The sequence below is a fragment of the Carlito syrichta genome, unplaced genomic scaffold (assembly GCF_000164805.1).
Source record: "Carlito syrichta isolate Samal-C Ts95f unplaced genomic scaffold, Tarsius_syrichta-2.0.1 Scaffold308663, whole genome shotgun sequence".
NCBI classification, from domain to species: domain Eukaryota; kingdom Metazoa; phylum Chordata; class Mammalia; order Primates; family Tarsiidae; genus Carlito; species Carlito syrichta.
In genome coordinates, this window is record NW_007252759.1 from 207,088 (window position 1) to 222,225 (window position 15,138).

At 39.3% G+C, this 15,138-nt stretch overlaps 1 protein-coding gene across 1 annotated transcript in view; it reads right to left on the reverse strand.

The window, feature by feature from the left end:
* KIAA0368 (KIAA0368 ortholog) overlaps positions 1-6,680 on the reverse strand; it is a 118,733-nt gene extending 112,053 nt beyond the window's left edge. The window contains exon 1 of the mRNA XM_008065558.1: positions 6,573-6,680. Coding sequence (XP_008063749.1) covers positions 6,573-6,594 — 22 coding nt within the window. The 5' untranslated portion in view covers positions 6,595-6,680. The remainder of the gene's footprint in view (positions 1-6,572) is intronic.
* Between the last annotated feature and the right edge of the window lie 8,458 nt (positions 6,681-15,138).

Here is a 15,138-nt window from a genome sequence, read left to right on the forward strand (position 1 = left end):
AAAATATATATATATATATATATATATATAATTTTTCTGAATATGGAAGTAAATTTTTAAAAATAAATCAGGTTAGAGGTCTTAAGTAGAAGCTAAGATTGAAGGGAAAACTGAAAATACCTAGACTAACATCATAAATCAGTTAACAGTCTAACATTACAGGATATTTTAAGAAAGATCTGTCAAGTTACTATAGTAGATTATAATAGAATATTTCACACGGAATTATTCTTCCTAATGGTATTTACTTTCTTCTGATTCATATATGTGTAAAAAAATGGTAGTCACAAAGCAGTTCCACATGGTCTTTACTCTTCAAGTGTACATAAGAACACAGTACCTCCCTGTAAAGAACTTCCATTGAAGTAGGTAGTATTAGCTCCAACTTATAGATGAGGAAACAGCCTATAAAACATTCTATTGATCAATATTACATACTAGTAAATGTCAGGACTAAGATTCAAACCCTAGGCAGTCCAACTCCAAGCCCAATGCTCCTTCTAGTATGTTAGAGCATGGTTTAAGCAGAGAAAATGGGTGGAGAATGTACTAAATCTTACTAGACAACTACGAACAACATAATTTTGCACCTGACTGCAGCCAAAGTGCCAGGGGTGGGTCCCAGACACAATTCATTCCTTCCTCGGGTATTCAGAATTGTGATCTAAAAGTCAAGCCTTCTTTAAGTGACTACACATGTGAGAGTACGCAAGCAGACATGACACAGGCATATCTTTAGCCTACCCCGTGGAGCACAACTTCTAGTCTCTTGTTTAAATCCCCTCTTAAAGGACTCTCTTGGTTCCACAAGACTTCCTGATTCCTCAAAATGCCACATTTTTGCTAAAGCCAGTTTACAACTGGGTCCAAATACAAATAGAATGTCTTTGCCAAGAAAAAAAATGTACTTCCCAAAACAGTACATTTAAAAAAAAACAAACAACAATCACATGTCTAGGGAATACCAGATCAGCGAGGAAGTACTTCCTACAAGTGGCCCAATCTAGCCCCATGGAACCTTCTCAACCATGTATTGATCACTCCCCAAAAGTCATTCAAATCCCAAAATCATAAATTCTCCCAGCCCAATTCTTTGATCAAGCAAGTCTCTCAACCAGTAATACTATCCCAATCTCTCCAGACTACCTCTCCATCTCCTCAAATCCAAATCCATCCCATTCAAAATCCAGTTCAGATACCAAAGCTGCACATGTGCACACACACACCGTCCAATGCTGGCCCCAGAGATCTTTTCTATATCTCTCCTGGCACTGGTTATTTTTGTGCTGTATATTATATAACTGCCCAATCTTTCCTTCCCCAAACCATAACAGCAACTAAATTTGTCTCCATCTACCTCCAGTTGCCCAAATTGAGAGACTGACTTAGTCTCTTTGTATCCCAGCACTTAACTCAGTGTCTCGCAGAAAATGGTTGCTCGAACACTTGTTGAATGCATGAAATATTAATTCCTCATGCATTAGAAAAGCTACACAGAAGTTTATACATCTAACATTTGTCTGTAGCTGAGGAAAGGAGGAAATTGGTAATTTATAACACCTGGAATCAAGATCTGTAGAAAAAGGGACTGTATGTTTTTAATGTCATGACAAGTATTTAGAGGTTTTAAAAAATTAAAAACCCGGGCACGGTGGCTCACTCCTGTAATCCCAGCACTTTGGGAGGCCGAGGTAAGAGGATTGCCTGAGTCCAGGGGTTCAAGACCAGCCTGGGCAACTTAGTGCCTCATCTCTACAATAAATGAAAAATGAGCCGGGCATGGTAGTACACTCCTGTAGTTATGGCTACTTGGAAGGCTGAGGCAGAAGGATCACCTGAGCCCAGCAGGTTGAGGCTGCGGTGGCTGTGAGCATGCCACTGCACTCCAGCATGAGTGACAGTGTGAGAAAAAAAAAGAAAAAAATTAAAAAGTCAGATTCCTGAAGGTCTAATTGCGTGGCAGAACTATTCGGCTCCAAACTAGGAGTGGTGCATCAGTTACTGCAGAGAGAAAAGGAGGAAAAATGAAAATGATAGAGAGGGAGAGGGAACTGGGAAGAGCAGAAAATCAAACGCTCTTAAGGCAAAGTCTTTCCCTATTACATACCAATTCCTCAAGAGTTAACTCCTATAAAATACTTGGGAAAGGGGGATTTTGTGTGTACATAAACCAAGTGAACCAAGCTGATATGGGTAGAACCAAAGCAGCATTGTCAGAAATGGGAACCCAGAAGTCAAGAAAAGCATAAGGAACTAAATAATAGGAAATTCACAAATACTGGAAATGTCAGGCTGGATGGCAGAGAAGAGAATGGGCTTTGACAACCGCTGCAATTAGGAGTTTCAGACGAAAACTATGAAGAACAAGCATGACTTGGCTTCTGTGTGAATTATAAATTTACCAGGTGCTAACTGGCAGTCAAAGTCTATTTCATCTATTTGGTTCCTAAATATCATTTCAGGCCTGGCACGGTAGCTCATGCTTGCAATCCCAGCACTTTGGGAATCCAAAGGAAGGACAATCATTTGCGGCTAGGAGTTCAAGACTAGCCTAGGCAACATAGCAAGATCCCATCTCTACAGAAAAATTAAAAAATAAGCCAGGAACACCTGTAGTCTTAGCTACTTAAGAAGCTGAGACAGGAGGATCGACTGAGCCCAGGAGTTTAAGGTTATAGTGAGCTATGATCACGCCACTATACTTCAGCCTGGATAACAGTGAGATCCTGTCTCTAAAAATTAAAATTAAAATAATGTTTTAAAAAAACCTAAATATCATTTAAATTAGCCAAAAGCCACTCTAACACTTGGCAACATCCAAACAAAGACAGCAGGATGCTTCTTTAAGAATTAGTATGGTAGTTCCAGCTACTTGGAAGACTTAGGCAGAAGGATTGCCTAAGCCCAACAGATAAAGGCTATGGTGGCCATGAGCTTGCCACTGCATTCCAGCCTGGGCGACAAGAGTGAGACTCCAACTAAAATAAAAAATAAAAAATAAAAAGAATTACTGTTTAGGCCGGGCCAGTGGTTCACACATGTAATCCCAGGACTTTGGGAGGTGGAGGCAAGAGGATTGCCTGAGTCCAGGAGTTCAAGACCAGTTGGGCAATGTGGCAAGACCTCGTTTCTATAATAAATCTAAAAAATAGCCAGGCACAGAGGTACACACCAGTGGTTCTAGCTAGTTGGAAGGCTGAGAAGGAAGGATCACCTGAGTCCAGCAGGTTGAGGCTGCAGTGGCTGTGAATATGTCACTGCATTCCAGGCTGGACGACAGAGTGAGACTCTGACTCAAAAAATATATATATAATATATATATATATATATTGCTGTATAGAAATTTGATCTTTACTCCAGTGTTCTTGAATCCAGGCTTGCATGACACCCCAGTCTTTTTTTAAGAAACTCATTAAATGCAAATGAATTTAAAGGGAGAATGTCAGGCAGTCCAGCAATAAAGACAAATATTATAAGTTGGGAGTAGGGAGAGGGAGAAGATTCATTCCAGACAGAGGTTCTTAGAGAAGTTGCCTCTTTCCAGCCAGAGCAACCCAAGGAGCAGCAATAAGAATCTTCAGGCAATGGGGTCCTGAGCAAGAGGTTCCTATTGATGCAGTCCCTACTAGTACCCCTGCCCTTCCCTCCAGAACTAAGGCAATGAGATGAATCATCTTCATGCCCCCTAGCCCACCAGTCCGACTCTCCAGGGCCCAGGCAGATACCCCAATTTGGAAACCGTGCATCCAGATGCATAAGCGACTGGATTCTTTAAGCAGGCAAGGGGAAAGTTTGAGTCTTTCTTCCCCTGCCATTTCCAAAGTCCTAGCCTTCTGCATGTGACACCAGGCTACTTCAAACCCCCCACCAACTCAGCACTGCCCATAACAAGCCTACCCCTCCCTGCTCCTACTGCCACCCAACACTGCCCTCTCTTCTTGCCATTCCCCAACACACGCATACACACACACACACACCCAAAGGGAAGGAATTCATATGGGTAGCCTGGCAGGGCTGAACCAGGTGACAAGACAGAAGTCCTCACCTGTAGCCTAGATTTAATGAATAAGTGCCAGGCTCCTGACACAGTAAGGTCTACAAACACTTACATCTCCCAAGGAGGCCCTTTCCCCTATAGACAGCAGCTGGCAGATACTCAGAAATCAGTTCTAGAAGGTGATGAGCAAAAGGATTACTTCAGCATATGAAAGCTGGCTTACAGAAGACATATGTACTATGCAAGAGTTCAGACTGCATAAAAGTCAAATGTACAATAGCTAAGATCCACTCAAAGCAGCTAATTACTTAGAAGAACAATGCTTATTTGGATGTGTAAACTCAGAATGCTCTTTATTTAAGTCATGATTTTAATCCTAGCATCTGTGGTTTGACCTATATGCATGCCTTCAGTATATCATAATGACATTAACACATCAATCACAAGCCCAAAAGTTCTAAGAATTAAAGAACCTAGGAAGGAATAAACAATGTCCTCATTGCTCTTCTTAACAATTCTTCCAACCTTCCAATTTTCCATTTCCCTACACACCTAAGAAATAAAGATATGTGAAGTAGCAAAAATAAGCCAAAATTTATTCTAAAGTTGAACTTCGGTTTATAAAATATTTCCTCAAAATTTCTAAAAAGTTAAAGCATCTTGTAATCTCATTTGTGAGGGCTCCACCTTCGTGATTTAATTATCACCCAAAGGCTCATAATATTATACTGGAGATTCGGATTTCAAAATACACACTTTGGGGGGACACAAACATTCAGTCCATAACATGCACACTACTTAATAAATACCAATAACTTATGCTCAAGATCATTCTTTGGTGTAAAATAAAATATTAGGTCACTAGTTTAGTTTTATAGTCTTATAATTATGTAAAGAGTATTCTTGCAGAGATAATTTGTTAATATTTATAAAGCATTTAAAAGACGAATATCACTGGGTTGATTATATATCATTAAAACAGAACCTTGTAAAAATGTAATGATATTAAGTACTAAAAAACAAATTTAATACATGATTTTTAAAAACTTCCCAAATCACTATCTGTTTTCTAATAAAAGTGATGTTTGAAGAAATAACTTTTTGAGATTTTTTTCACCATGAAATTTGATAATACAATTTCAAGTTTTCTAAAAATTGTATAGCAGAATTTTAAAAAAGATTTTCATACTCCCCACCAAGGTGTTATATAATAAATAGTCTATACTTGTACTTCCCTACATGTAATAAGCTGGTTTCCTTATGACTATTTAATCAGCATGTCTTATGTATATATGCTATAAAACCCAATATGATAAGTCTATATAGATTCTCTGATTACTTGATAGTGAATCAGGATATATAAAATCAATATATGCAAATGCTTAAGAATTAAGACATTTTTATCAAAAACTTCAGATTTATTTATTTTATTAAATAATCTGTGAGGTTGAAGTAAGGCTAATGTAAAAACAAGAGAGAGAGAGGAAAAGGCCCCAAAAAAAGGGTTATTAAACAAAACTAACTTTGTTATTATTGTTATTTTTCAAACAATAGTTCTGAGGTAGATAGTCTTAGTCTAAGAAGAGGCTTTGTTTTGCTTCTAGTGTTCTATAACACTGTAGGGTGACTACAGTCTAATATAATTCGTTATATATTTCATATTGCTAGAAGAGAAAATTTTGAATATTCTCAACACAAATGATAAATAGTTAGATGAATATGCTAATTAACCTGATTTGATCACTGTATAGTTTTGAAACTCACTGTATATCTCATAAATATGTACGATTTTTATACATCAATTTTTAAAAATATTTTTTTAAAGGAAAAAAAATTAAGGCACCATACACCATCATCAGCTCTATACATACCAAAAAATAGTAGAATACATGGGAGGGGCAGGGAAGAGGGATCCAATAGCTAAATCAGAAAATAGCAACAAAATGCACTTTTGGATTAAAGCTACAAAATCCCAGGTACTCACTGGATATTGAGTCCATGATATCAGAGAATTACAATCTGAATTTACAGTTTCAATCAAAAGACCATTCAATATTGTCCAAGAGTGAAAGTAACACCATACTTTTTTTCTGCCTTAGAATGAAGTAGAATGTAATGGTTTTAAAAAAAAAAAAATCACAATGCTTGTCAAAGTGGCAGAATTAAGAATATTCAATTAGCATGATGATGCCTCCTTCAATACCTCTTTTCACAATTAAAACAATGAACTCCAGGATGACATTCCTAGAGCACATAAAATGATATTTTGTGGCGTGGCAGATAATGTTACTTATAAACTATCACCCATTGTCTTTTCCTTGTGCATACTGCTTAGTAATATCTTCAAGTTTTATCTTTTTCTTCTTTCTTGCTAATTTTTTGTTTATCATCTCAGAGAATAGAGGCTTCAAGCATATACAAGTTAACATGGAATTCATTGATTCTCTCAGGAGAGCTAGAAAAAAGAAAAACCCATGAAGATCTTGGAGGGAAATTGCTACCTGATAAGCTATGCATTTTTAAATACTGCTACAAAAAAAAAATGCACACATCCTAAGGAACTAAATCTACTAACCTCTACAATCAATGTGATACATGGTTTATCCAATCTTGACAAAAATCCTCTGGATCACCAATGGTATGTTCATCCACTCGTACATATGCAATTGTATAAAGAATCTATTATTTAGAACACCAAAAAAATACAATTAAAAGATTTATACGCATAGCTATGATTTCAAGAAAAAAGAAACACTTTTCATTTCTTGCTAAGATCTTTCATGCCCTGTTTTGCAAATTCAGCATGAGGATTAAAAAGATTACAGTGATTATCAAATTTAGGAAAGAGAAATATGTCCACAAGCAGAATTTATTGAGAACATGCTAATACTTCAAAAAATACAGTGACAATTATTCATTGAAGACTTTTAAAAAACTCCAATATACACCATAAACATATAAAATCTTACATTAAAATTAGAAGTATCCAAATTATATAATAGTTTTACAAGAAGAGTGTTAGAGAATGTGTATACATGTCATTAGCTCATAACAACTGAGAATGTAAATGGCTAATAGTCATAACCCTGGTACCCTCTGATCTCTCTCAGCATTCCTCATCTCCTTCCCCAGCTCTTCTTCATCTTCTTCTCACTCCTAAATATGCATAGCTCCAAGATGGCTGTCCTCTAGACACTCTGTCCATTCCCATGACTCCACCATCATTACCACACTCTCTTCCAAGCTTCACAACAAAAGTTCCCACACACCTGCAATCCATATGCCAAGTACTAAGCCAAGCTCTTAATATGCATTACCTCTTCCCATTCTTATAACAATCCTGTAAGATAGGTCTTGTTATTATCCCATTTTACATATGAGAAAACCAAGGCCCAGAGGTGAGGTCCCTAGTTCAAGGACGTATTAACTAAAAAGTGGCAGGCAGAGCAAGGATTCAAATCCAACTCTGACTCCAATTTCAGAAGTTTTAGCCACTACTCAAAACAGTCTCCCTAAACAACTCAACAGGGGTCCCACAATAATTCAATCCATTTGTTCAACAAATAATTTATTGAAGCCGGGCTCAGTGGCTCAGCCTGTAATCCCACGCTTTGGGAGGCTGAGGTGAGTGGATTGCCTGAGCCCGCGGGTTCGAGACCCGCCTGGGCAACTTGGCAAGACCTCATCTCTACAATAAATCAAAAAATTAGCCAGGTGTAGTAGCGCGCACCTGTAGTTCCAGCTACTTGGAAGGCTGAGGCAGAAGGATCACTGGAGCCCAGCAGGTCGAGGCTGCAGTGGCCGGGAGTGGCCACTGCACTCCAGTCTGGGTGACAGAGTAAGACTCCGACTCAAAAAAATAATAATAATAACTGACTGAACACAAATCTGTTCTCTCTTCACTTCCACTTTCCTAAACCTGTCTAGAGGCTACACTCCCCGCTATTCCTTCACCCTCAAACTCTCACATTAGATTCTTGGAATCATCTCTAATTCCTCCCTCTCTTTAATCACTCTCATCTACTTATTCAGTAATGTCTGCTTATTTTAGGGATTTTAGATTAAATTACTTCCTTGTCAAATTTACTTCCACTGTCCCAATTCAGACCCTAAGTTTCTTTTTACCTGGTCACTGTGATACCCTTCTAATTAGTCTTGCTGCTCTGGTTACTGGATCGCTGCAATCAGTGTTATACCACAGCCATCTATAATCTTTATAAAACATATCTACTCATGTTACACCCCTGCTTAAAAGCCTTTGATGATTCTCTACTGTCTACAGAACAAAGTCCAAACTAGTTGTGTTGGCATTCCTACAACATGCTGGTCCCAGCCTATCTTCCCAGCGTTGCCTGCTATTGCCCCCACACCAAAAATAATAATAATTTATATAGAGCTTAATTGTTTATACAGTGCATTTTCACATACATTAATCCTAACAACACTGAGTGATTCCTGTCATCCCAATTTTATGAGAAAGAAACTGAGACTTGAGACTGTAAGATAATTTGTTCAAGATCCCAAATCATAAAGGCAGCATGGGCCAAGTCTCACACTACAAAGCTTATCTCCTTTCCCAGCATTTCACACATCTATAATATCCCCATTCCTGTCATAACAGACTTAGCTTTTTCTGAAAATGAACAATATTCTCCTACCTTCATGTCTCAGCACAAGCTATTCCTTTAGCATGGTATGCTATTCTTGTTCCTTTAAGTTTCTAAAGAACTGTGTTAAGTAGTTCTCTTATCATGCTTTGTATTAGATGTATTTATTTTATTTTTGAGTTGGAGTCTGACTCTGTCACCCAGGCTGGAGTGCAGTGGCGCACTCACAGCCACCCGTGGCCTTGAACTGCTGGGCTCAGGTGATTCTTCTCCCTCAGTCTTCTAAGTAGCTTGAACTACAGGCATGTGCCACCACACCTGGCTAACTTTTTTCTTTTTTTTGATTGATTGTAGAGATGAGGTATTGTCAAGTTGCCCAGGCTGATCTCGAACCCGTGGGCTCAGACAATTCTCTCACCTTGGGCTTCCAAAGTGCAGGGATTACAGACGAGAGCCACTGCACCCAGCCTGTATTAGATTTATATACTGATCTGTCCCTACACAAAACTATAAGCCCTCTAAGAACAAGACCATAAGTTATTCACTTTTTTTTTTTTTTTTTTTTTGTTTGAGTTGAAGTTTCACTGTCACTCAGGCTGGAGTGCAGTGGCACACTCATGGCCACCGCAGCCTCAACCTGCTGGGCTCAGGACATCCTTCCGCCTCAGCCTTCCAAGTAGCTGGAACTACAGGCATGTGCCACCATGCCCGGCTAATATTTTTAGTTATTGTAGGGACAAGGTCTCACCAACTTGTCCAAGCTGGTCTTGAACCCCTGGACTCAGGCAATCCTCTCGTCTTGGCCTCCCAAAGGGCTAGGATTATAGGTTTAAGTCACGGCACCTGGTTAGTAACTTAAATTTTAAAAGTCTGGGCCAGGTGTGGTGGCTCATGCCTGTAATCCCAGCACTTTGGGAGGTCAAAGCAGAGGACTGTTTGAGCCCAGGCGTTTGAGACCAACCTAGGCAGCATAATGAGATCCTGTCTTTACAAGAAATTTTTTTTTTAATTTTTAAAAATAAAAGTCTGCTTATTGAAGTGAAAAATGTGTGGGCAAAACAAACTATATAACATGACAAGCATCAAGATCAGGTGTGAGATAAGAGCCAAGCAACTGAGATCAAATCATCTGAGAATACTGGCAGTGCATATAATTTTAACGTCTATCTTCTGAACAAGGTCAAAGCCCCATTGCTAACTAATCCCATTGACATTGGCCTTTATTAAATATTACAGTGTAATTCAAAACAGAATGGGTTAGAAGTGAGAAATTAGAATGGAAATTCGTAAATAAAAATACCACTGGCATTTTCCATTTTAACTTCTCTACTTGGTTAAGTAACCAAAATTTAAATGATACTTTAGACTTTCTACAAAGATCAGCTCAAAAGCATGTATGCCTGTCATTAAAGCAATCAACTCTTATAGGTTATTTTATTTCAGTATGCCCACAGAATCATGTTCAACTACACAGCTACACACACAGTTTTCCACATCTCATCCTCTAAAAGAACCACTAGGATTCCCAGCGCTAAGAGAAACGATCTCTTAGGAGGTATCTGACATGATTATCTGGCCAACTTTTGCAACTGACATTTCCCATGGCTTTGTCAAATAGTCAAATTGAACAGTATATGTTTTAAGATTACAGGCTGCTGCTCCTTCATGAGTTGTCTTTATTCCAGCGAAGATCAGAATCTAAGAATGCCTTATAATTATGAAGCCCAGAATACGAAACCACTAAACAGCTGACCAGGCTAAAAGTCTCAAATGCTTCCTTCCCTCTGTCAGAAATCTCTCTACCCGCTACTAAAATACAACTATAAAGTCAACTTTTCCATGAACTGGCAGACGATAATATTAGAAGAAAAACTAGCCACATGCCCTGCATTGAATTTCATTTCATTCTCAATAGTTATAATCACTCTAAATATAAACAACGCAAACTACAGGCTCTGACCTCAAATAATTTACAAACTGGATTTCAGAACTGTCTTCAACAGTCAGAACTATTAGTTCTGTTTTTTTGGTATCTTACCCAAAAAAATGTAATGAGTATGTTCTGTTCAACCAACATCAGAATATTGCCACACTTTATACACTACAGGAGATTCCTTCTAGATACTAGCAAAACATGAAAAAAAGAGCAAGCCACCTCGATCTTGTTATAAACTGTGTATTCTCCCTTACAGGGATGATAATACAGTAATAGAGCAGAATTAAGATAAATTTTGAAATCAAAGAATCTGAGTGCAAGCCCTAACTGTATAATAAGGGTAGCTCTACCACTGAAACAATAATAGTATCAAACTCAAGGAGTTGTGAGGATTCAATCAGTTAATACATACAGAGCAATTAGAATAAATGGTAAGCCCTCGATAAACATTAGCGGCCGGGCACAGTGGCTCACGCCTGTAACTCTAGTACTTTGGGAGGCCGAGGGAAGTGGATTGCTTGAGCTCAGGAGTTTGTGAGAACAACCTGGGCAACAGAGCAAGACCTCATCTCTACAAAATAATCAAAAAATTAGCCAGGCATGGTGGCACATGCCTGTAGTCTCAGCTTCTCGGGAGGCTGAAGTGGAAGGATCGCCTAAGCCCAGGAGGTGGAGGCCGTGGTAAGCCATGATTGTGACACTGCACTCCCGCCTGAATGACAGAGTGGGATTCCAACTAAAAAAGAATTTTTTAAAAAATAGCTTTACTATTAATCTATTACAGTCACCTGACTCAAAGTGAGGATTACATGAGGTTTGTGAAAGGATAACAAATTCTAACATATCTCAACCCAAAATCATCCTACCTTTTGGCAACCTTTATGCTCAATGATAATACTTCAAAAAAAGGCAGGGGAGAATGAAAGAGAAACCTAACAATCAATTCTGCTTGGCAGATATAATTGAAAGTTGCTATGGACTTAATTTTAACTTGATGTAACGTGCATTACTTCAAGTGCAAAGGTAAAAAAATGTTGATTGGAATCTACAGAAATGCAGTGTTACCTGCTACACATCTTTAAATAATAAACCCAGGAATAACAGATGATATTACTTTAGTATTATCCATATCATATAATCATACATTTCAGTCCTTACGTGTCTGTTTACATATATTTTTCCTCTTCCTTGAAAATATTCTACTTCCTTGGGTGGGCTTTGGTGTCTCTTTTTGTAACCAATAGCAATGATGAACAGCAAATAGTTGGATTAAAGTAACATCTAGCTGAGAATCTAGTAATGCACATGACTTGAACTTAGCCTAAAGACTGGTTATGGGTGCATGCTAGAATCTGAGACACCTGGGATTCAATTCCAACTCCATCACTTACTAGCTACGGGACCCAGGGTACCTTCTGTTTCTCACTCCATAAAAATGGCAAAATAATTTTACCTACCACTTAGGATTATTCTGAGGAACAGAAGTATACAAAGCATTTAAAACAATGCTGGTGAAGAAATATTTAGAGGAAAATTGCATTGATATCACCAATTTACTTTAAATGCATCAAAAAAAGAATGAATACTTAATACAACTGAATTGTACACTTAAAGATTAAAATAGCATGGCATATGTATTTTACCAAAATTAATTGAGAAAAAAAAATAACAACAACAATTTTTTTTTTGAGTTGAAGTCTCACTCTGTCGCCCAGGCTAGAGTGCAGTGGCAGGCTCACGGTCACTGCAACCTCCACCTGCTGGGCTCAGGTGATCCTTCTGCCTCAGTCTTCCAAGTAGCTGGAGCTACAGGCACACGCCACCACACTCAGCTAATTTTTTTATTTATTGTAGAGATGAGGTCTCGTCATGTTGCCCAGGTTGGTCTCGAACCCATGAGCTCAGGCAATCCTCTCACCTCAGCCTCCCAAAATGCTGGGATTATAGGCATGAGCCACCGTGCCCGACAACAATTTTTAAAAATCACATTGAAAGATGGACATATATAATAAAATAAATAACAATGGTAGCACCTAGGTGGTGGGTATGTGAATGTTTACTTTCAACTTTTCTATATGTTTTAAGGTTTTCACAGTAAAATGTTAGGGGAAGAAAACAATATTGGCACAATACTGGTAGTTTCTTTTTGTTATCATCAACTAGTCAAATAATATCAAATATCCAAATAATTAGTTTTTTCTGGTGGGGAAAAAAAAAGCACCTCTTACCAGCCATCTCCAATTTTATTAGAGCCATTTTGAAACTAAAAGTGGTTTATTTGAAACTTCTAAACCAGTATATATTAATGTGATTTTAAATTAAGATACTCTAAGGTACCTATTGTCAAATATTTAATCTCTCCTAAAGAAATACAGAAACCAAGTCAACAGATATCTGTGGCTGATGATTAATGATTTAACCAAATAAAACAGTGGAAAAGAAAGGATTAGAATTATTTGTTCCTAACTTTCAACTGGCTCCTAGAGTCAATAAATCTCTTAACCACCTGCACCTTAACCAGTAACTAAATGTACAGAAACACAATGAATATACATAAATACTTCTGCCACTTGAGAATGATATCCAGTTTTTCCTCTAGTTTTGTTCGCCATTCCTACCAGTAATTCAGATTTTAATGTGTTTAGTGCTACAACAGGAACTCAGATGTCATGCAATTTAGCAATTTTAAAAAACCAGATCGCACTCAGGATGGTTACTACTGAGAATACAGATGACAAGTGTTGGCCAGAATTTGGAGAAATTGGAACCCTTGTGCACTATTGGTGGGAATGTAAAATGAAAACAATATAGTGGTTCCTGAAAAAATTAAAAATAGAATTACCACATGATCTAGCAATTCCATTTCAGGAATTGAAAGTAGGGTCTCAAACAGATATTTGTACACCCATGTTCTTAAGCACCATTATTCACAATAGCTAAAAAGTGGACGCAAGCAAGTATCCATAGACAAATGTATGGATAAGAAAATGTGGTATATACATATGAGGGAATATTATTCAGCCCTAAAAAGTAAAGAAATTCTGACACATGCAACAACATGGATGAACCTTGAGGACATTATGCTAAATTAACAAAAATGAGCCACAAAACTACAAATACTTGTATGATTCCATTTACACATGCTACCTAGGATAGTCAAAATCATAGAGACAAAGTAGAATGGTGGTTGCCAGGGGTTGGGAGGAGGAGGGAAGGAGGATTTATTGTTAGACAGGTACAGCGTTTCAGTTTTGCAAGATGAAAAGAGTTCTGGAATGGATGGTGGTGATGACTGCACAACTGTGTGAACGTACTTAATGCCACCGAACTGTACTTAGTGCCACTTAAAAATGGCTACGCTGGTAAATTTTACAGCATGTGTATTTTTATCACAATAAAACAAAAATCAGAGAACTGATCTCAGAAGGCTTGGTGGTGCTTCCACTTGGAATTGACAGACAAGCAATCTCTTAGTCCACCTCTCCCGGATCACACCATGAGACCTTGTCTCCTCAGACTCTCCATCCTGCCCAGAATCACACCCAGTGTTTACTTCAGCTTCAAAAAGAGCAAACAGTGCTCCTGCTCCAGCAGTTCTGTGTCAAACAGCAAAGATCTTAATCCCTCTAAACCTGCCTCCTCTTTAAAACACGGATAATTCCTACCTATCTGCCTCACAAGGTTGTTATGAGGGCAAAAGTGAGATCATGTATATAAAAGTAGCTTTAAACTGGCAATCACCAAAGAAACATAAATTACGTGTATAACTACTTTCATATGGAAATCAGAAGAGGCTTTAACAACATAAGCTTCACAAAGCTTGCAACACCTCACCCATGCTTCATTCCATTTAAAAAATCACATCATCCCCCAAATAACACCTTTCTTGCTTTTGTCAAACTGAAGGACAGCACTGGGAGGGGGGGAGGAAAGAAAAACAAAATCTTTCAAAACGCAATAAGAAATTCCGACACGTCCTATGAAAATTCAGTATTTATGACCCCAGTGTGGGCCTGCGGCGCCCCAGGACTACACTTCCCACAAAGCATCGAGGCGAAGCCGGGCGGCGGGCGGGGCGGCCCGGGGTTCAGGGTGACCACCGCTCTCCCCGAATATGGATCGCCGTCCCTCGGAAAACTGCAACGTTCGTGGCCGAGCGTGCACCGACTCTCCTTTCTGAAAGCGTTATCACTCTGCGGTGTCTCCTGCGGTTAGCGCGGCCACCCCCTCTGCCCTCCCGCCCGCCGTGCTCCACCTAAGGGTCACCGCCTATTCGTGACCTTACGGCCGAGTTCTGGGGTGTCACTTTCTCCCCCTTCCCGAAGGCTCCATTTCTAGAACTCGCCCAACAGTCAGCACCGGGGGCCATGGCAGGGTCAGACGGGACGGGCGGACACAGCCCGTCCACCCGGGACTCCGACCCGTCCTCCAGCCCAGGCACCACGGGCAGGGGGCTGGGCTCCCTCCACCCCCGGGCCGGGGCGGACCGCGGGCAGAGGTGGCTCCGCCCGAGGCTCCGGTTTCAATTTCGCAACGTGACGGTGCAAACCTGAGGCCTACAAACGCCGGCGGCGCCCCGCGCCCCGCCCGCCAGGCCC